The sequence below is a fragment of the Populus alba genome, chromosome 6, assembly GCF_005239225.2.
Source record: "Populus alba chromosome 6, ASM523922v2, whole genome shotgun sequence".
NCBI lineage: Eukaryota > Viridiplantae > Streptophyta > Magnoliopsida > Malpighiales > Salicaceae > Populus > Populus alba.
In genome coordinates, this window is record NC_133289.1 from 23,605,002 (window position 1) to 23,627,847 (window position 22,846).

A 22,846-nucleotide genomic window follows, 5' to 3' on the forward strand; every position below is an offset into this window, starting at 1 on the left:
TAAAAAAGAAGAAAAGGGCAGTATATATATATATTGCAAAGGTTATCAAGGATCATATTCTTCTGATTTCTTTCAAGACCCAGTAAGATATATATATATATATATATATATATAGTCTTTACAACCACATCACCTCTCTCCCTAAATTCAAAAGCTGTCCTTCCCAATCCAAATTACAATGCCGGAGAAAAGTTGGCTAAGCGCAGCTGTTTATTACTTACGGTATTGTGCCTTTTCTTCACCACGGAGGATAAGGGAACAAAAGTGTTAATGCTCTGGGAGGGGGTCTAGTGATGCTCTAGAATACCCATCGTCATGATACACTGTTGACAATACCGGCTTCATTCACAAAAATAGGCCAGTTTATGCAAACACTGGCAGATCTCGTCTATGAAATCCTGTGAGGTAAGAAAGGGGATATGAGCTTCAACAGTACAAGAACTGGGAATTCATGAAGTTCAAAAGCTTACTAAAGGAATGTTGATTTCGGTATATTAAACCGCAGATTTAAAGGGGTTAAAAAGAAGGAAGACTAACAGAAATATTGGGATGCATGCATCTTTGTGCAACTTCATTCAGCATTCACATCTATAGCTCTTTGCAATTACCTTAATTAGATTTTAGATACTTCAACCAGAGTTACAAAGCTCTGTTTCCTTTTCTGCTGTTACAGATTATGCAGCATGTTTCCAAATTTAAGATAGTAAATATTCAACATTGTTGGAGACAAAAGTATTTGTATTTCAACATGCTCAAATGTCCTCGGGTACTATTTTGTTAATTATACCAAACAAGGTTATCTAGTTATATCAAGCAAAAAGGTGGCCTAAAAAGATTCAAAAGAAAATTAAGACGACTATAGAATTGAGTTCAAATAAGATACCCCACATATACCAGCATCAACAACTAGAAAGTGAAAAAATTGCATACTTTTTCCACAACAGTAAGGTCAAATAATAGAATAAGCAAAAAACAAACGAAACTTTTTAGATAAAAAGGAACTATTTTATGGATATACATGATCTTATGATGTACCAGGATATATTAGAAAATCAGTCCACAGGCAGGCTATCTTCAGATGATGAATCAGTTTTTATAAGAGGTCCCTTGAAACCATCTGCGTCGCCCCCAAAAAGCTCACGTGCAGCTTTTTCAAGAAACTCTTGGGCAGCAGCTTGTACTGATTGTTTTTCAGATGTATCGCATTTTCTCTTCTTGCGGGTGCTCCTCTCTGTATACTTAATCTTGGGCCCTTCTCCTTTACTGATATTCCTCATGCTTTTCCGCTGTTCTGCGAACAGCAATATTTATTTTAAGAAAATATGAGATCACAAAGGAAGAAAAATGCCAATGACAAAAAAAGTGATTGACGACTTACCAGGGGTAAGGTCAGGCAGCGAATGTTCAATGAAACGGGTTGCCACCTGGTAATTTAATGTAGTAGAACGGTGCAATGGTTCTTCAAGAACAAATTCAAATTTGATTAATCAATAAGAGATATGTGAAATGACTAGCATAAGCAAGCTCATTGCAGAATACAATTTTAAACAAGGCAATGGCTTTCCATCTAACTAAGCTTTGTGTAGTTTAAGAATTTAGACATGGCAACGGCTTTCCATATAACCAAGCTTGTTGCAGTTTAAAAACAACAGAAGGCAAAAGAAGTACCTTTACTTATATCTACAAACTGCTCTAGTTTGTCTTGATACAAGCTCAATCTCTCCTACAAATTACAAACCACCAAATTGCATATGTAAGGTAAGGCTCATGAACATTATATTCAAGACATACATTAATAAACCAACACATTGAAGGAGCAAAAACAAAAAACTTCATAAAACATTAACAATAAAAACCGTTGATTTTAACCTCATAATCCAGACGCGAGAATCAAAAAAATTCAGACGCATCATACAGTACCCCTACCCTAATCCAAAAACCAAGTAAAATACACAGTACACATCAGACTAAACATCAAAACCAAACCACCCAGATGCCCAAATTAAAAAATCTAAGGAAAAATAATAGGGTGCAAGAACACATACAAGCTCTGTCTTGATAGGATGTTCATCTGGGTGAATTCCAGTAGTTCTCAATCTCACTGAAAAAAATCACAAAATTAAACAAAAACCAAATAAAAATCACAAAAAAAACATCAATAGGACTAAATTATTGGTAAAAAACTGGTCATGATATACTGCTTATACATACATGCAAAGAGAGTAGAAGTGGCCTTAGCAAGCATAAAGAGAGATTGAGCCCTTTGAAGAGGTGGCATTTCATCTAGGACATCAGGGTTAGCAAGAGACAAGAATTCAAGCAAATGGGTCTCTACTTGTTTTAAATTTGCTAAGGTTCTTTCCACTGCTTCCATGGCTGATTCTGGCACTACATCGCTATTGCTGCTTTCCATTTTAGCTTCTTAGACAAGAAAGACAGCAACTTTTCTTACAAAGATTCCTCTGTGTCTCTGTTTGGTAAGGATTTTGAGAGGATTTTTGAGGCTAATGCTGTGTTGGTGTTTTTGGTGAGTTCGTGTCTAGGGCTTCTGAGGTGCACAGGGAGCGGTTTATGGCGGCAGTTAAGGTTAAAGTGGTGATTCTGCTCGTGTTTGGTAATTCACACGTCACAGCCTTTTTGCAGGATAGTTTTACTTCTGTCAAGGTTTTGGGAGTAAACTATCCATTTAGTCCCTATATTGTAATACAATTAACTCATTAACCCTTATAGTTCTAGCAATTATATATTTAATGCCCAAAGGTTTAACCCCTTAAGTTAAAAAAGAAGCAAATGGATGCACCACAAATTCCAAAAGAATATCTCAAAGAACAGAATCAATGACCACAGATATCTTATGCAATCATGTAGTCTCTGTTCACCACATAACCCCTCAAATTCAAATATCCAAACAAGCCAAGCCAATCTCCACCATAGCCAATATCATCATCTAGGACCAGACCTGCCTGGTGAGTCTTAAGCTTCATTTTTTTATCTCTCTAAACTTGTTTCTTTTTAACTCTCTCACTATCAATTCAACAAGAAACTATCATGCAAAACTGAACCCATTTTTTTTATATATCTCTTGAGATTGTCACTCTTATGCTTAGTCTTTTGCCTCTTATAGCTTACTTCCATGGCTGTGTTAATACTTAGCTCTTCAAGTATGTGTTGTAGTTGTATCGATTATAGTATTGCTTTTAGTGAGCAGAATAGGTTGTCTGATTTCAGGCATAAAAATGGGTCATTAGGAGGTGAAAAGTTTGGAACTTTGAGGGTTTTCCCGTTTGGGTCTAATGTAAATTGGAAGAAAAATAACAAAAAACAAGTGGCTTTTTGTGGGTTTGCATTGAAAAGCCACAATGAGGAGCTGGTGGTGAATGGGAAGCCAAGAAAGGGGTCATCTTCTGATGAAGTTTTGGGAGTTCTTCACTCAATTTCAGACCCAATTCATGCTCTTTTTTACTTTAAATCGGTTGGCGAGTTGCCAAATGTTGTTCACACCACTGAAACCTGTAATCATATGCTTGAAATATTGAGGGTTCATAGGAGGGTGGAGGATATGGCTTTTGTGTTTGACTTGATGCAAAGGCAAATAATTAGGAGGAATGTGGATACTTATTTGATTATATTTAAGAGTCTTTTTATCAGGGGTGGCCTGAGGCAAGCACCGTCTGCCCTTGAAAAGATGAGGGAGGCAGGGTTTGTTTTGAATGCTTATTCATATAATGGGTTGATCCACTTTCTACTTCAGTCTGGATTTTGTAAGGAGGCGTTGGAAGTGTATAGAAGAATGGTCTCGGAAGGTCTTAAGCCTAGTCTTAAGACATTCTCTGCACTTATGGTAGCATCAGGGAAGAGAAGGAATATTAAAACTGTGATGGGTTTGCTGGAAGAGATGGAGAGTATGGGGTTGAGGCCTAATATTTACACATACACCATTTGCATCAGAATACTCGGGAGAGATGGGAAAATTGACGAAGCATATAGGATTATGAAGAGAATGGATGATGATGGATGCGGTCCTGATGTCGTCACTTACACAGTTCTCATTGATGCTCTTTGTACTGCCAGAAAGCTTGACGACGCTATGTGTTTGTTCACAAAAATGAAATCTAGCAGTCATAAACCTGATAAGGTAACCTATGTAACCTTGTTGGACAAGTTCAGCGATTGTGGACACTTGGACAAAGTGGAAAAAATTTGGACTGAAATGGAAGCTGATGGTTATGCTCCTGATGTGGTTACGTTTACCATACTTGTTAATGCCTTATGCAAAGCTGGTAGAATTAATGAAGCCTTTGATCTGTTGGATACCATGAGAAAGCAAGGGGTCTTCCCAAATCTCCATACTTACAACACATTGATTTCTGGACTCTTGAGGGCAAACAGGTTAGATGATGCATTGGATCTTTTCAGTAATATGGAATCTCTGGGTGTAGAACCCACTGCTTATACATATATCCTTTTAATTGACTACCATGGAAAGTCTGGTCACCCTGGAAAAGCTCTTGAGACCTTTGAGAAGATGAAAGCTAGAGGAATTGCTCCTAACATTGTTGCTTGCAATGCATCTTTGTATAGTCTTGCTGAAATGGGAAGGCTTTGTGAAGCAAAAGCTATGTTTAACGAGCTTAAAAGTAGTGGGCTTGCTCCAGATTCAGTGACCTATAACATGATGATGAAATGCTATAGTAAGGTAGGGCAAGTGGATGAAGCCATCAAGTTACTAGCTGAGATGTCAAAAGTTCAGTGTGAACCCGATGTAATCGTCATTAATTCTTTGATTGACACACTTTACAAGGCTGGCCGAGTGGAGGAGGCATGGCAAATGTTTTGCAGAATGGAGGAGATGAACCTTGCTCCTACAGTTGTGACCTACAACATATTACTAGCTGGATTAGGGAAAGAGGGTCAAATCCAAAAAGCTCTTCAGCTATTTGAGAGTATGAATGGGCATGGGTGTTCACCAAACACAATTACTTTCAATACACTCTTGGATTGCCTTTGCAAGAATGATGAGGTTGATTTGGCCCTGAAAATGTTCTACAAAATGACAACAATGAATTGCAGACCTGATGTTCTAACTTTCAACACAATCATTCATGGTTTTATTAAACAAAACCAAATTAAAAATGCAATCTGGCTCTTCCATCAGATGAAGAAATTGCTCAGACCTGATCATGTGACTTTGTGCACGCTCCTTCCTGGTGTTATAAAGAGCGGGCAGATAGAGAATGGTTTCAGGATCACTGAGGACTTTTTTTATCAGGTTGGATCTAACATAGACAGGCCATTTTGGGAAGATGTTATGGGAGGCATTTTGACTGAGGCTGGAACAGAAAAGGCCATTTTATTCGGTGAAAGATTGGTATGCCGTGCAATTTGCAAGGATGACTCTGTATTAATACCTATAATTAAGGTTTTGTGTAAGCATAAGAAAACCTCTGTTGCTCAAAATGTATTCGTGAAGTTCACAAAGGAACTTGGAGTGAAACCAACACTCAAAGTATACAACTTGTTGATTGGTGGGTTTCTAGAAGTTCATAATGTTGAAGTGGCCTGGAATCTTTTTGAGGAGATGAAGAGTGCTGGCTGTGCTCCAGATACATTCACCTACAATTCTTTAATTGATGCTCATGGGAAGTCTGGGAAGATCAATGAACTTTTTGATCTGTATGATGAAATGCTAGCTAGGGGATGCAAGCCCAACACCATAACTTACAACATGGTCATCTCCAATCTAGTGAAATCTAATAGATTGGACAAGGCTATGGATTTGTATTACAATCTTGTTAGTGGTGATTTCTCTCCCACTCCTTGTACCTTTGGCCCCCTTATAGATGGACTTCTGAAGTCAGGGAGACTTGATGATGCACATGAAATGTTTGACGGGATGGTACACTATGGATGCAGGCCTAACAGTGCTATTTACAATATTCTTGTAAATGGTTTTGGGAAATTGGGTCATGTGGATACTGCTTGCGAGTTCTTTAAAAGGATGGTCAAAGAAGGAATAAGACCAGACTTGAAGTCTTACACCATTCTTGTTGATATCCTATGCATCGCAGGGAGAGTGGACGATGCTTTGCACTACTTTGAGAAACTAAAGCAGGCTGGCCTAGATCCAGACTTGGTAGCTTATAACCTCATGATTAATGGGCTTGGACGGTCACAAAGGACAGAAGAAGCTCTATCTCTTTTTCATGAAATGCAGAATAGAGGGATCGTGCCTGATCTTTACACTTACAATTCCTTGATACTCAATCTTGGGATTGTTGGAATGATAGAGGAAGCAGGGAAGATATATGAAGAACTGCAATTTATAGGTCTTAAACCTAATGTGTTCACCTATAATGCTCTTATTCGTGGATACACCCTCTCTGGAAATTCTGAACTTGCCTATGGCATCTACAAGAAGATGATGGTTGGTGGTTGCGACCCCAATACTGGAACTTTTGCTCAGCTTCCTAATCAATCCTGACCCTTCAAAGATGCTCAACTGGTCATGCATTCACTTGGCTGTTTATCTTTCTACTCAAGTTTTACTGGGTATTACTTCCATCTAAACTAATTCATGAATATCCCAAATCTAAAAATTTTGGTTCTTTTCTGAAGCATCTCTACAATTTTGACTCCAAAACTCATCGTTGAAGTGTTAACGAATGCTTCCTTTATACTAAACAAGTTCCAACTTTGTTTTCTGCAGGGAACTTTACCCTGACTTGATGGTTTTGCTGATGGTTATAAGCGCTTAAATTTATCTCAAGATTTTGTGCATGCTGAGTAGCATATGTGCAAGGCTGGGCATTCCAAATTTACCTCAGCCATCCTTCATTGCAGATTCAGTGAAGTTTTCTTTTCGTAGAGAGATCAAGAGTACACGATTATATATTCAGGTTGCAACCCAGGTGCGTTCAAGGCCATCTAATCTGTTGTCCATGAAAACTGTGAATATTTAACCCCTACAACGATGCATTATGTAAAATCTTCAAATACATAGTACAGTGATTTTATTTGGTAAATGGCATGGTATGCTTGTATCAACGAGCTGTTTGTAGTTGTACTTGCCATTCAGCATACAAGAAATTTTTGTAAGCTTTTCTGTATCTTGACATGCCTTATTTCGAATGAAAATTATGCATAAATAGGCAATGTACTTAATGATATTTCTTTTCTGGATCAACTACTCGACAATACAAGCTAGAAAGACTCTTTCTTGAATATAAAGGAAGAGATCACTCGCTCCATTTCTGTATCGTTCATGGTTGGTGAAGATTATTATCTATCCCTAGTGTTTAGCTATTGCAGGATGTCTTATTGTGCTTGTTCAAGTCAAATAGAACAATTAGAGGAGTTGGAGAGAAGAGACTACTTAACAACAATGCTGAAAATAAATAAATAAATTTAGTGTACTGATGATTTAACATGTAAAGGAGAAAATCGAAAGAGGGTATTGCTTGGTGTTGACATATTTGAAGCAGAGTGCTGCACCAGCGACAGTCACCGACGGAAATGCTCTTGAATATTTCAGGGTTAAGGGTTAACATGGATCTCAGAGCTGAATTCACCACAGCTGAGATGGACACTTGTACATTTGTGCTTGTGATTTCCACCAAAATTGTTGTTTCATTTTTTTAAAATAAAATAATATGTTTTAATTAGATTAATTTACTAAACTCATAACTCAATTCTTAATTCAGATAATAGTCATGCTACGTATAATAACCTCGCTATATAAAGCAACTCATTCATTTAAACCAAAACCTACAAAGAGAAAATCATTATTGAAATTCTATCCTTTACTTTTGAGTTGCATCTAAATACATTCTTCATGTCCCAAAATGAACTTCACTCAAAACTTTTATGGGCAAATTTTAAAAGTACCACCTTTTATGTTAATATCAATTTTACTCCAAATAAATTTTTATATCAATTTTATCCTCAAAAGATTTTAATTCCTTAATTAGAACCTTTTATGAGAATTCCTTAATAAAAAAATGTTATTTCTAAAAAGATTACATCATTTCTAGAAAGAATTCCTTAATAAAAAAATTGTTATTTTAAAAAAATAATAATAATTAAGATGCAAACTATAATCAAATATAGAAAAAAATACTTAATTGAAAATCTTTGAAACTTGAAGGAGAAAATTGATATAAAAAATATTTGGGAAAAGGAAATATTTTTTAGGTTTGTCAAAATAATTTAATATATATACACACCAAAAATTGGATGAGGGCGATTTGGTAATTTAAGTCATTGTCCTTGCCATGTCAAGCAGAACCATTCCAAGATCCTCTATTGTAGCAAAACAGTAGCCATTGATCACTTGCCTGCACACACACACTCTCTACCATGCCCAGAAGAATCCTCCAAGACTACAATGACCACATCCTCCACCTCTCTATCACCTCAAAAATGGCCCAGCTGGACCAAAATTTCTACACAAAAACAAAATATATTCTTAAGGTAAAAAATGGAAGCAAAGAATTGTCATCCAATCACACCTCTCGAATTCTGTCTCCAAAACATCCAAAATGAAAAAAAAAGATTGTATCTTTTTCCATAAATGCCCTTTCTTGAACCCCATTTTCATAGCTCATGTTTAAGAGTTTCTTCTTTCCTACATGGGCTTTTTTGGTTTCTCATGTATAGGAGTTTCCCAGAAGTAGAACACAATTTACATCACTGGCTGGCTGTCTCCTTGTTGGAGTGATTTTCTTTGTCCTTTTTATATTGTTTTTGCTTCTCTCTCTAAGTCTTTGCCCTTTATATGTTTCTCTCTCTAGGATGCGAAAACGTTTGTCTTCTTGTTTAAGTTGAATTGGGGTTTGTTTTCTTTGCTTAATCACCAAGTTTTAGTGATTTTGAAGGAGAAGATGGAAAGGTTTTTTATAGGTTTTCATCAAGTTTGTGTCTTTATACTTTTTTCTTTATCAAAAGAGAATTTTTAAAAATAATATCCTTATTTCAACCGGATTTATTTCTTGTTTTGCTTTATTAAAGAGTGTTTATTGAATTTTGGGTTAACAAATCTAAAGGGTTTCATTAGTTCTCACCAAATTTTGCTTTTCTATACCTTCTTGTCAAATTTTTTTGGCTTAACTGGCAAGAATTATAGGGGAGATACACAATGTCGAAGAATGATAAGAAAAGGGTTGCTGTGAATTCTCATCAATCTCAATTTGTTAATGAGGGAGCAATAAATAGAGTGAAATATCAAAACCTACTGGAGGATTTCTTGGAATTGCAAAAGGTCAGATTTTTTCTCTTTTAATTGAATTATTTGTGTTATATTTTAATTTGAGAATCTTGTTTTCAATTTTCATGTATTTATGGATACGTGCCTTTGTTAATGTTCTTGATGGTTTTGTTGAGGATTTTTATTTAGAAAATCATGCTTTGATTTCGATATTTGATGAGGAAAAACAATGGATTTTGAATAATTTGTTCTATGTTTTGGTTCTCAAGTTTGAGGCAAAAACTCCACCCCAATTAAGTTACGTAGTTGTTTAACCCTTCAACTGACAGTTGGCTGCTTAGTTCTGGGGTCTTGTAATAAAAAGAATTGAAAAATTGAAATTGCTTAAGGTGATGCATAATAGGTCATTCTGTTGATAGTTTTGTGCTGATTTTTGTTTAGGATTTTGTTTCAAAGAAGAGAAAATTGCGAACAGTTGAGCAGAAAAGAGAGATTCTTTCGGCTGAAGTTAGGTATGCTCTTTGTATACTTGAATTGTATGGATCACCATAGCTTCATAAAATGCTAGAATGGTATAATTCATTCCTGGGTTGACCTTTTTCATTCTTGATTTTTAGATTTTTAAGACAGCGGCATGAATTTTTTATGAAGATGCAATTGGATAACCTGGTGCAAAGTCTTGTTCCAGAGAAAGATCCATGCATGGAAGATCTTGTTCCTAAGACATCTTCACCTGTAGAAGATCTAGTTCCTGGGAAATCTTCATCTATGCCATATCAAGGGAAGTTTGTTGGGAAGCCATTGAGTGAATAACACCAAAGAACGGCTTAATCAAAGGCAAAAGCGTAGGGAAGAAGAAAATTTCATTGCAAGATCAGGTGACTTTGAACGTCTAACGTCTTTTAGCTATTGACTGGCTAGTGAATTATTAGTATATTCATCAGGATAGTCTTTCGATTTATCGTTTCGATTTTTGATATTGTAAAGTGCAAAGAGCAGTTTTGATGCATCTTGTACATCATTATAGTAAAGTTTACTATGGCTGATTATACTTCTTTGTTTTCAAGTTTCAGAATTTTTGTGCCTGTGGTGGTTCTTTCCTTCCTACAAGCCTTGAATGTGGACTCAGAAGATGATAATTTCTTCCCTCTCCAAATTATCAGTCCCATAAGGTTGTGTTTCAATAACATCCCAGAATAATGTTTTTTCCCGTAGTTACTCCCTTTGTTGCACATTTTATTGGCAGATAGTCGGTTGAGTAGTTTCACTGCCTCCTTCACATCCTCACCTTGAGTTTCTCTTCCTCTGCCTCCACTGTCATCTCTGACTACTGCCTGTGTTGCCAAGTCTTGGTTGCATTAACCTAATAGCACTTCTAGATATAGAATTTCATTATAGACTCATCCCTTGACACCACCAACAATTATTCACATACACTCATCCCTTGACACCATCAACAATTATGAAACTGAAAAATGTATGTATCAGCCAACTTGTTTTCTTCGCTATATCCGTAGTAGTATCTGGTGTTGGTATTATTGCTGCAAGTCTGGAGTTTCATTATTTGAAGGATATAACCAGTACCTACGTTATTCGGCATCGCAGCAAGAAAAGGACGGTAGCAAGGATGCTGCTAAATAAGAATGAGCAACTGCACCTGAGGTCTTGGCCCAGCGGTTGAAAGGATTTATTCCCTTTCTTTGCATCCTGGGTTCAAACCTCACCGTGCACGCCTGTCACCTCCGCGGTGCCTTACATGTTCACTGGGTTTGCAGGATGTTCAGTGAGCCGTGGGATTAGTCGTGGTGCGCGCAAGCTGGCCCAGACACCCACGTAAATAAAAAAAAAAAAAAAAATGAGCAACTGCTTGTGTTTCTGTACATCAACCGGAAAATCTTTCCTATGGGATTTCTAATTTACCCTCCTTTTCTTTTTAATCCGAAGGTTCAAGTGTTCAACAGGGGACTTGGATTACATAATGGACGTATCCCTCCCCCATATTGCAATTTTAACCACCAGGACTTCCTCTGGGAACGAAGACCTGATTGATTTTAAGAGAAAACTACCAAATGACACAATCTCAACATGTAGATGACGACGACAACGACGACTTAGGGACTAATGACAATACAACCGAGGCTAGCAATGAAGCAATGCTGCCATCTTGTGTGTCAAAAACTGATAACAATGGCAATCCATTATCATCAGTTTCTGACACATCTAGAAACTAAAATGTCTACATATGCTTCAACATTTAATGGTGTTAACTGAAAGAGGGTATTTGAAACTGTTAGCATATGTGAAGGATAGGGTTAAGCCAGAAGCGAGTGGTTTGCCCCTGTTGACGAGAGAGTCATTGACAGCAATGCACTTGAATACATCAGGTCTGATGAGGATTGCAGAGCTGAATTGCTCACAATAGAAATGGATGTTAGAAACTTGCACCTTTGTATTTGTAGTGGTAATTTCCACCAAGAAAGTTGGTAAGCCACTCGGCTGGGATTGAACCTGGGCTTGTGCAATCACAATATCTCTATTTGAGCATTTGGACTGCCTAGCCCTTCCTGTCCCTGCAAATATAGACAATTTTGAGATTAGGGCTTGCTTCTACCTAAGAGAAAATTTAAAAAAAAAAAGCAATTTTTTTGCTTCATTACCAATGTTGAGAAGTCCTGAGGGTGTTTCCTGAACTAAATTGTGTTCATCTTGTGTGCCTGCACCAAAATCACTTAATAAAATGAGTAATTAAAAAAAATGTTTTTTTTATTTTTTTTTTAATTAGAACTCGATTTAATAAAAAAAAATGTTAATAGCATCAATAAATACAATTTCTTTTTTAATAGGTAAGGTATTTGAGATGTGTAGTTACTATTTTAAGAGCATTGAGACGGAAATAGCATAAATAAAAGGTAAGGAGATAGTAAGAATAGATGGTAAATATCCACATATCCTTCTTATTTTGAAAAGAAGTAAATTCACTTCAAAACTATTATAAAAAAAAAAAAAAATTATTTTATGCTTTTATTTTTATTACTCTAGCCAAACATGTTTACATCCCTATTTATTCCTTCACCACAGCAAATTATCAATAATTAGAGAGTCGAGAGAAATTTGTGTGTTAGAATCTCTCTTATGATTTAAACCCTAGATGATAACAAAGAGCAAATCCACTTAATCACCTGATTAAACCTTTAAAATCATAAAGAACAAAGTGGATTACTTGTCAACCTACTTAGATTTTAGATTTGGACATACCTTCATGAGAAGAAACCAAGACCAAAAAAATTCCCAATGAGACCACAGACAAAACAGAAGTTGGCATCTTCATGTCCTCAGCACAGACAACTTAGGCAAGAACTAAGACTAGACTTTGAATTTATATACAGATGTTTTTAGAATATGGAAAATGTAGATTCTAAAATCATAACCATATTTTATTACATCTTGCAGATTATATTAACATAAATATAGCTAAGATTATCTTTAATATACCTTTTTAGATAGTTTCTTGCAATAAACACCATGTGTTTTGGAATTTCTTGCCGTAATAAATTCTAAATTAAGTTTGTAATTGTAGCTATAACTTTAGAGGCATGGTTTTCGGAGCAGAATCAGAGTAGGGCAAGGAGATGGTTCAGGGCATTAACAGTCACCGGAATAAACGTAGAATAGCAGACTTGTTGCTATCTGTAGATAGAAATTTCTTTTCTTTTTTTAATTCGACAATAAAAGGTATATATATCTTTTCTCGAGATGACAATAAAACCTATACTGAAAACCTGAATAACTAGGGAGTCTGTTAAAAAAAAAATAGAAGGAAAAAACCTAGTTGATATTGTCAAAACTCGCTCTTATATATATATATAAACATTGTTCTTATCCTTAAAAAAAATTCCGACCTAGATCTTATCCCAACTCCAGCATTGGATTTTACATCTATACTTAAAACTTAAGAACAAGTTGGTTTTATAAGCACGCATCAGAACATCAAACGATTGTTCTTAATGTTTCATCCATCCATGCTAAACCATCTACAAATATGTATCCAAGGACCTGGCTTCTCGAGACAAAGCAGGACCCTTGTACTGTTTTTCCATCCAGAGGCTGGAAAATAGCATTTGAGACATCTTAAGGAGGCTATGGATCATACTTCAGTTAACTTTCCACTGGTTTAGATTCAGCAACAGCAGGTTCAGATTGTGAGGATTGCTCGTCTGCGGAGGCAGTGGTCCCGATAGGTTTCTTAAACTGTACCACAATCATGGTCATATTGTCACATCCGTCGCCAATTATTGTTGATGGCGCCAAACACCTATCCAGGACTCTCTCACACACTGCAGAGAGCTTGTTTTCCTGCATTATTGAAGTTTTTGAAGATCATAATTCAGAGAGTAAAATTGAATAGAATCAACATGATCTCTCTTTTTTTTTCATTTTTTCCTCCGAGTGAATGGTAGATTGATACTGATGCTTATGTCACATAAGCTCTCTACCCAAATATTGATGCTTATATATCACATAAGCTCTCTACCCAAATAGTTCAGCGAGGTCTAACTTCAGAATGACATAAATGGGGAGATGAATAAAACAGTTAAAACCGAATATTTCAAAACCATGCTCGTCAAACGTAACAAGAGGTCCAAAACCACATACCACTTGAAGTTGTTCGTGAATAAAATCTACTAGTTGCTGGCTTGACATGCAATCCCTGAAACAAGAAAAGTGACCAATTATTCGCTTGAAATTAATTATTCATGAAGTTGCTACCAATAGTTCTACAAAATGAATAAAATTTGATTATCAGCAGAGTTCCCAGGCCTATCCATGTGATCTACGGATTCATGTAAAGTGAACAAAAGATTCAAATGCAGTCTTTGACAATTTTTTAAACCTCAGGTTTGTTAAAGAAGTGTTATCTTCCAAGTCATGGAAGCACAATGAACAAGAGCCGATCATCCACAAACCACAATCAATGATTTTATGTCACTAAACATTGCAGACTGATTTGTACCCTAATTCGAATAGAACAATGTTCACTAATTTGCAAGTTCTTCCCAGGTATATATGTGGCCAACAGCTATGGCTAAACCTCACTTTATATGTTTCATTGAGTTTCCTTCAATTAAACTACCAAAACCTGCCCTCGTGGTTTTTTTAGGTATTGCATTTTCATTACTAAGATCCATGCATGTTTTATTTATTTTGGAAAGAGAATCAGCACATCATGAAACAACCTTCTAAGGTACTGACTACAAAAGGTAACATTAGAAGCATACCATATTCCGTCACATGCCAGCACAAGAAAATCATCATCATCACAGAGCTCGACCTGATGCAGGAATAGAATAAGGTCCAAAGAGGGAGGAAAAAAATTAAAACCATACTTCAAAAAGAATGATAAGCAAGGTTTATCTAAAAGAGCATATTGTTTGAATGAAAACATTGCAGAAAGAAGAATAAGCATACAATGTTTATATCTGGATTGGCTGTCACAATTTGCTTTTCAACAGGCAAAAACTTATTCTGCTTGAACTCCACATCACCTGCATCCCAAAAGAAAAAATGAAAATTGAAAGAAGATACCTCTCTCGCATATAAATGCAAGCAAGAGGGTGGGCACACTCATTAAGATGCATACCATGTTATATGTGTGCATCAACAAATACTAGCATGGACATGAATACAAAGATACAGGTGTCAGTGAGAGTGGGAGTGGGAGTGAGTGCGCACATGGATGGGTGGGTGCAAACATGCTTTTGTAAATGCAATGCATACTCATTGCTTTTCAATATGGAAAACAAAAAAGTTTTTGCCTTGTGCTCGGCACCTAATCACTTCTCATGATGAAATCCAGACGCAGTAAGCCCAGAGATTGAGTATAAAAGCCACGCTCACAGAATAAGGGACTGAGATCAGGAGTTCACAGGAATGTTAGGTACCTATAGCCCTTGCAAGATTTAAACTGCCATTGACCCGTCCTGCATGTATGAAACCACCAGCTTTTAAAATCCTTTCTTTCTCAGCCTCAAGATCAGGTTTGTGATCTCTAGACAAATTGTATGCCTGCATAAAAAAGAGCAATGTTTATTGAAATATTTATACAAGGTTTTGTCCATATCAACAATATACCTTTATGTCATTTATCAGGTTACTATCCCCATCACATTAATACTTGAGAGAAAAGGTGAATTGATGATTAGCTGAGGCAGAAGTAAAGTCGCAAGATTTTTTAACAATTCCAAAAAACCCTCCCCTACAAACAACCTTTAGTCTTCAGGGAAAAAATCAAACCATCATTTCTAGTTAACTGAAAAATACCTGGCCCTTTCTAGATATCACACATCGAGAATCACCAGCATTCGCAACAACGAGTTGATTGTTTCTAATAATCCCAACACAGGCTGTGCAACCAGAAGTTGGTCCAGAGAAGTTAGAGTGAGGACCCTAATCACCATGTTAAGAGTAAAATGAGTTCTTAACCATTATTATTGAATGATACAAAGAAATACAGAAAGATTCATTGTTGCAGTATGCATGGCTAATGGCCAATGTGTTTAAAACATGGTATTGGCTAGGCAAATTTTTAATCAATATTATGACCTTTGGACTCCAACTGTCTGAGCAAGCAACCTAAGATCCCGATCAGAATAAATGTTAAAATTTTAACGTTGTAGAAGCACATGATAGTAAAGACAGTCACTTCTTTTTTTTCCTGAAAATAGAAAACCCCAAATAGCTAAATAACATGAGAATAATTTAATGGTCTAATAAATTGCATATCATCAACAAAATATTTGGATGAAGACCTCATGTGGTAATTATCTACTCATTCATAAGTAATAATGATCCAACCATTTTCTCAAATTCATCTTGGCTGACAAACCAAATGCATATGGACATCAAAGGGAAATAAACCACAGTGTGTTTTATACAGTCTTGAAGCAAGGTGTACCAAATGAATTCAAAAGTGTGTACGCATGCACACACAGTATGTGTTGTGATAATAACTGGGAAAAATGAGTGCAACACTGCTGCATTTAAAAATGAAAATACAGCTAAGTCGGGGAATCCTGATCCCTGTGTTCAAGAACTTTGATGCTGACAGCTGTAACCACTCACATATCAGGTCTTTAACCGTCATTTTCCAAGGAATAACTAATGGTAATTGGTTTCTTAATGAATTATCATTAACCTTTGGTTTAAAAAGAACTAAGAATGTTCAAAAAACTTTACTAATTTTGTCAACTGATTCCACTCTGAATATGAAATCTTAAGCACAAATAGAAGGATAAACTACAACACATGAGTAACACTTGAGTTTGAACTTCCAGATTTCACAGGAACAACCACTACTTGGGTGGTTGACCTCTATAATCCAAAGAAGCAAACCTAGAAGCATAACTTAAATTAACATGGTTGGAGACTATTATACTAAGGCAATAGCTGCAGTGTATTCCATTTGTGTATAAAATACCTCTTCAAAGGCCCAATCATCAAGTTGTTCATTGCTATCACCACACCTTGGAGACCATATCAACCCTTCTATCATGCCAGTAAACTTGTTTATTTTATCACCCAAATATGCCAATTCCCTCCAACCTCTCTGGCCACACATCATCTCGTCCATTCTGCATGAGATACATAAAATGAAATCATGAGCAAGCACCTATGATTATTTGCAATATCCTTTTAAATAAAAAGAGGGCAATTACAGAACTATAAATCCTAAAATAACCAAACGTCCATGCAAAGGGACAAATTTTCCAAGTACAAAAAAATATGAAGCAATAGAGAAGAAACTAACATTAAGAAAATTGTATCAAAATACTAATAAGATATATTATTGATATGACTAGTTTATAATTACTAAGGCTCAAAACTCATGCATAGACGGTGGTGAATAACATCAGATCATAATAAACCACTGTGGCAACATTATTACATCCGCACCTTACCGTGCACTTCAAATTAGTCTTCAAGAGGGAGAAAGAAAAAACTCCTAGTAATTAAATCAAGTAACCTGAAAAATGCTTTCTGGACAGAAGTTCCTATATCTCCTGCTGCATATGCTTCATCCTTGAGAACCTGCTGATGGAGAAACTTGGCACAGAATTTCGCAACTACTTTACCTGTAAGTTACTGGATTAATATGAGTGACAATAACCTAAACGCAATTATACTAAAACACTGACCTGGGTACAAGCAGAGCATACAAGGATGCATTTAGAATTGAAAAACCACCCATATGAGATAAGCATCATTGACAATAAAAAGGGAATTTTTTGGCAGATAATTTTATTGCATAACCCCCACAGCCATTGTTTACTGGATGCACATTTCCATCACAAATAACCAGACTCCACTAAGTCTCATGTCTGAACAAGTTGAGTTTGGATACATGGATTCTTTTCCCACAATCATCATTAGCAGATTGCAAACTTAAAATGAGTAGTAAACAAAAACTTAAGTCTGAAAAAAGAATAAGAAAAATAATATTAAGATTTAAAACTGGTCAGAGACTAATATTCTGTTCACTGGAATTGAACATTGCTAATACAACTTTGATTTCGTTAATTTAAGGGCATAACCAGAAATCAACCCGAAAAACAATGAAATCGGACTTGGTGAAGATTCAGGAAAAGCACATTTTAGTTAAGCAATGATCACGTACCATATTCACATGTACCTGAAACTTGCAGTTCTTACCTCCATGTCCATCATAAACACCAAAGAATGAAGTGGTAGCATCCAAATCAGTTATTGCAGCATGCTAAAACACAAATAATAATAAACACGTCACTGACATCATATCCATGATGTAAAAAATAAACTCAACTATACAGCACATGTAATAATATATGCTATGAAGTTGGCTAGCATGCAAGAGAAGAGCACTATGACAATATTTTGGAATACAAACAGACAATAATTACACCTTAAAAATAAGATGATATGCCGATACTAAACGAGTTTTTGCGACAATGATCAAATGTCTGTGGAATTGGTGCCAAGAAAAATAGAAAAGGTAGAGGGGGAGAATATAGTCTATGACTAGAGAAGAGAGGAGTTTGTTTTGCAGAAGATGCTTTTGGAATTGAGGAGCAAGTACTGTTTCACAAAACTTTCTCTAGATACATTTCCAAGAACATTAAAGAAATTCCATTTTTTTATGATCATATTTTTCCCCCACTTCTACAGGAAAAAAGGTAGGAAAATTTAAATGGATTCTAGATAATTTGGCACCAAAGAACCTATAACACAACACTTTTTTTAAGAACTGTAATTAGTTACTTCCTCAAACTTTGAAAAAATGCATCACATGTTGTATTTGCATTCCAGTAGGATGAATTCCTGCCTAACCAAATTTATCATTAGTACTATCCTGTAACAAAATCTTTAAGACATCCCCACATAATGTCATCAGTATATTCATATGTTGTATTAATCAATGGGCAATTAAAGGATCAAGGTTGTTGGTAACAAGATTTAAAAACCTAGCATATTCACATAGATCAAATGCTGGACTCACCGCATCTTCCATGGTTGCACGCCAACCTTGCATAGATGATAAACCATATCTAAGCCCACCATTCTGGCCATCCTCTGAGAATTTCTCGGTCTTCGGAGAACTGAGGTATATCCCCATCACTATCCAAAATCAAAGAGCAAGTATTTACGAGTAAGTAAAAACACAAGAAAAAATTGGACTTAACAACTCCAGCCAACAAAAAAGGCAAACTACAACGTCAACTACAAGCTCCTATATGCACTTCATTCTAGCCTTAATGCTTTCTTCAGTTACCAAGAATCTGAAAATTTAGCTTGTGACGCTTAAAACTAGCTAAACCCTCCGAAAAAATCAAGCCATTTTTCAAAAAAAATCTTTCAGATTAAGATAATTGTCAAACTTGTTTCTATTCCTAATTCATCACAGTGCACCAGATCAAAGATTAAGTCATTAACTGATCAAAACAAATTCAAACCATTAACAAACAAGCAGCATGAAAAGCAATTAGGTTTCACTCAAAAAATGTCCAATCTTTAAAAAGAATTAAAGCCATAATCAATGTCCATGTAAAAACAACTACTAGTACAGATCCTAGATCAGCTCATGTAAACTAAGTACAAAAATCCAACAGCAAATTTGAAATGCAGTAACTGAATAAAAAAAGATTCAGATCAATGAATATAGCAGAACTGAACAAAACAAAATATACAGTGAAAATAGCAACATTAGAGATATGCTAAAATAAAGAAAGATACAGCATACCCGGATAGTAATTTGGACCACAGCAGTTAAAAAACATGAACTTTCCACAAAAAGAAGCCCAATTTAAAAAATAGCAAACAACCAGACTCCTCTTTTCTTGGGGTCAATCACATTAAAAGATATCAACAACACAACATAGCGGAAAGGCCCGGATACCAATTTCAGATATCACAACACCGCAGCAAAAAAATTTATATGGGAAATCAAGAAAGTTCAAAACTTTAAACTGCTATGTACCTGATTGAGAGAGAAAGAGATCAGAAGCAAATAAACAGACCAAGAGAAAAAGGGAAACAGAAATGGAATCCAAAATATCTATAAATGAACTCCCTTTTCAAAACTAAGAAAGAACCATCAGAAGTTTCAAAGAATCCTAAGAGAAAAAACACAAGAATTTAAGTGACAACAATAGGAATTCAAGAATGAAAGAGACAGACAAGGAATTGATAAGTAGGAGAGAGAAAGGTGAAGCCTTTGTCGAGGAAGATGTTTTTTTCTGAGTTCTCGAGTGAAAATGGAAAAAGAAGATAACCGCTGATGGGGTATGCTTTTGTTTTTCTATCTAGTCACCCTTTCTCCTCTCCCCCCTGGATTCTCTCTCTGTATACTTCAACGCAAAGATCAAATTTTTGGAATTGTGTCTTCCATTAAATTTGAAAATTACTTGTAAGAGATGGATGATTTTAATGTATTAATATTAAAGATATTATTAAAAAAATATCTCAAATATCTCAGATTGTTTAACTGTTTACAGTATGTACTGTTGAGTTTTATAAGTCCTGGTTTCATGTGATACGGTATCTAATTATATAAACTTTAATTAATCTAACAATTAAAGGGATTTTATTTTGTAATTTAATTCAAAGATTCTTGAATCATTGAGCCAGCATTATACCTTAATCATTTCAACAATCAAGATTACGGGAGGTCTAGAATTATTATTTATCATTTATTATTCAAACTCAATCTCCATTATCATGTGGGGAAGATCTTGCAAGGAATGCATGTTCTCCTACAAATTTACTCCATCCGTGACAATTCTAAATTAATTTATCTCACGACATGAAGCATGAATTTACCAAGTTGCATGATCGATAGAATCCTGTAATGTTATTGTCTATTTAGCAACATGATGACATTTAACTAGAAAAAATATTAAAAATCAAATACCTACAATCAATCAAATGAAATTTTCTACGTCAACCCAAGCAAAGATGCTTTCGTTGATTGAATTGGACATAGGAAAATAGAAGGAAGGTGCCACTTGTCAAGGTGGAAAAACCATTCCAGCTTGAACTGTCCATTTTATGTTTCTCGTGAGAGACAAACATGTCCATGTCAAAAGAGACAACACTGGGCTGCCATTTCATGGTGGTTTGAATTACGGTACGAAAATTGTCAATAATTTGGCTCATATGATGAAGAAGAAGTCCATGATTTGGGCCAGCCAGTAATGGTGGTGTGAGTTTTTATGACATTTTTTTTTTTTTTTTTGTAAAAGTTCAGCAAATTCTATTACTTTTTTCTCTATGAACAGCTGATTTTCCAGTCCACTTTCGCATTTTTCTCTATTGGCCCGTCGAAGAATATTCTCACCTGTTAACGGTCCAACTTTCTTCTCTCATGATTGCGTGAGTTCATGGTGATTTTTGCACCCCTCAAATTATTTTCAACATTTTTATCAAATCTTTGTACCATTTTTAACAGATTGATTTGGTTTCTCGGTAAGTAGTTGATCTGGGAAATAGTCCAAGCAAGATTTAGCATTAAACTGTTCAGGAAGTTAACTTCATCAAATTTAAATAATTCAACAAATCAACTCGTGTTTAAGAAACTCGAACAATAATTTTTATTAAAAATAATATTATTTTAATTTTTGATGTGAGGTAAAAGAAGAGAGTAAAAAAGGATAAAGTGGTTAGTAAGCTATGGGGGAAGCTGGAGCACAAGGGTAGTGATAAAGTAATTAACAAATAAAAAGAAAAGTCTACTGGCTAGATTGCTGCCCTTAGAAGGCACTAGTGTCACTTCCATTGCAGTGTTCTCTACTTTTTTTCTTTTTTTGTTAATCTTGATTTGTATGCATGTGTAATTTTAAAAAAAAATTAAAAAAAATTAAATATTTTTTTAGATTTTTTTATTTTTGATACTAATATATTAAAACTATAAAAAAAATATTAATTAGATGTTTTTTTAAGCTAAATGTACTTTTAAAATACATTCAAATACAATTTTAAATATAAAAACAAACAATTTATTAAGCTTATCAACTCCAAGGTTGTATTGTGCATTTATTTCATCCATGCTTTTTTCAAACAGTAGATTATTTCAATTACTAAACCTAATTTATGTTAAGTTTCATTTTAATTTAGTTTATAACTTGACTAGTTGACTTATCAAACTCGAAAAAACTCCAGTATAACTCTAAATATTTATTTTTTTCATTTAAAACAACAGATGTGGTTTTAGTTTTTTTTTTAATTGTTCATAACAATGTTTTTTAATGGTTTAATTATGTTTTTAAAAATTTGTAAATTCTTAAAAGTTTCATATTAATATATTTTAGTGTTTTTTTTATTATTTTGATGTGTAGATATTAAAAATAAATTTAAAAAAATAAAAAAATATATTTTAATATATTTTTAAATAAAAAATACTCTAAAAAACAAAATTGCTTTGAGAAATTAAATAGCTAGCTACATGTTTCTTTCTATACCAGACTTTTCAAAACGCTCAGAAAGACCGCCATGTTACTTCGAACCAAGGCATTCGAGGTCTGTGACCTTGAACTCTTCCCATATTAATGATTCCTGTCTCTTTTATCGCAATCAGAGCTGTTCAAGTCGTCATAAATGGCCGGCTAGACTGTGTCCTCCACCTCTCCCACCTGCCCCTTATCCTTAATTAGCTCCTGCCGCCGGCAATTAATAATAGCCCCCTTGAAGGATTTCTGCTGTAGCTTCAACAGTATACGCATTATTTTCTGCAGTATACAAAACCCTTTTAGCACACAAACTGTTCATCATTTCAAACCATTAACGGGAAAATTATGGCTGAGGTTGTGCTCTTCGATATTACAGAGGAAATAATAAACAGGCTATGTTCCCTGACTGCTCCGGAGGTCGCACCATGGTGGGGGGCTCAAGGATCAATTACGGAAGCTCAACGACACCATTACCAGGATCAAGGCTGTGATTCAAGATGCCGAGGTGAACGTTATTTTAGTATACTTGTGGGAATAGGTATATATGTAATAAATTAAGTATTTATTAATAATAATTATATATTTACATAAATATAATAATAATTATATATTTAAAATAATTTATTTTATTTTTAAATTTATTTTTAATATCTACACATCAAAAGAATAA

The 22,846-nt window shown here is 35.1% G+C and overlaps 4 protein-coding genes across 7 annotated transcripts; 2 read left to right on the top strand and 2 right to left on the bottom strand.

Moving 5' to 3' along the window:
- Positions 1-4: 4 nt before the first annotated feature.
- Positions 5-2,620, bottom strand: LOC118050189 (uncharacterized). 2 transcript variants are annotated; one of them, XM_035060446.2, is made up of 6 exons: positions 2,212-2,620; positions 2,046-2,101; positions 1,669-1,723; positions 1,379-1,459; positions 1,036-1,291; positions 5-398 (listed from the first exon to the last, which is right to left on the bottom strand). In XM_035060446.2, exons 1-5 carry the CDS (start codon positions 2,411-2,413, stop codon positions 1,053-1,055), a joined length of 633 nt encoding a protein of 210 aa, XP_034916337.1. In that variant the 5' UTR covers positions 2,414-2,620; the 3' UTR covers positions 5-398; positions 1,036-1,052. The 2 variants fall into 2 exon arrangements, with proteins under 2 accessions (XP_034916337.1, XP_034916338.1); XM_035060447.2 differs by having other exon boundaries at positions 1,019-1,291.
- Positions 2,621-2,794: 174 nt separating this feature from the next.
- On the top strand, positions 2,795-7,164 carry LOC118050188 (uncharacterized). Its single transcript, XM_073410060.1, has 3 exons — positions 2,795-2,966; positions 3,125-6,549; positions 6,707-7,164. The coding sequence occupies exon 2, from the start codon at positions 3,134-3,136 to the stop codon at positions 6,479-6,481; it is 3,348 nt and encodes a 1,115-aa protein (XP_073266161.1). The 5' UTR covers positions 2,795-2,966; positions 3,125-3,133; the 3' UTR covers positions 6,482-6,549; positions 6,707-7,164.
- Positions 7,165-8,196: 1,032 nt separating this feature from the next.
- Positions 8,197-10,694, top strand: LOC118050187 (uncharacterized). 2 transcript variants are annotated; one of them, XM_035060443.2, is made up of 4 exons: positions 8,197-9,256; positions 9,644-9,714; positions 9,820-10,080; positions 10,270-10,694. In XM_035060443.2, exons 1-3 carry the CDS (start codon positions 9,134-9,136, stop codon positions 10,013-10,015), a joined length of 390 nt encoding a protein of 129 aa, XP_034916334.1. In that variant the 5' UTR covers positions 8,197-9,133; the 3' UTR covers positions 10,016-10,080; positions 10,270-10,694. The 2 variants fall into 2 exon arrangements, with proteins under 2 accessions (XP_034916334.1, XP_034916333.1); XM_035060442.2 differs by having other exon boundaries at positions 8,204-9,256; positions 10,276-10,694.
- Positions 10,695-13,037: 2,343 nt separating this feature from the next.
- Positions 13,038-20,135, bottom strand: LOC118050186 (probable protein phosphatase 2C 60). Of its 2 annotated transcripts, none has more exons than XM_035060441.2 (11): positions 19,710-20,135; positions 18,732-18,850; positions 17,909-17,972; positions 17,223-17,331; positions 16,677-16,830; positions 15,521-15,646; positions 15,142-15,265; positions 14,669-14,745; positions 14,479-14,531; positions 13,856-13,910; positions 13,038-13,555 (listed from the first exon to the last, which is right to left on the bottom strand). In XM_035060441.2, the coding sequence occupies exons 2-11, from the start codon at positions 18,846-18,848 to the stop codon at positions 13,358-13,360; spliced, it is 1,077 nt and encodes a 358-aa protein (XP_034916332.1). In that variant the 5' UTR covers positions 18,849-18,850; positions 19,710-20,135; the 3' UTR covers positions 13,038-13,357. The 2 variants fall into 2 exon arrangements, with proteins under 2 accessions (XP_034916332.1, XP_034916331.1); XM_035060440.2 differs by having other exon boundaries at positions 19,473-20,135.
- Positions 20,136-22,846: the final 2,711 nt, after the last annotated feature.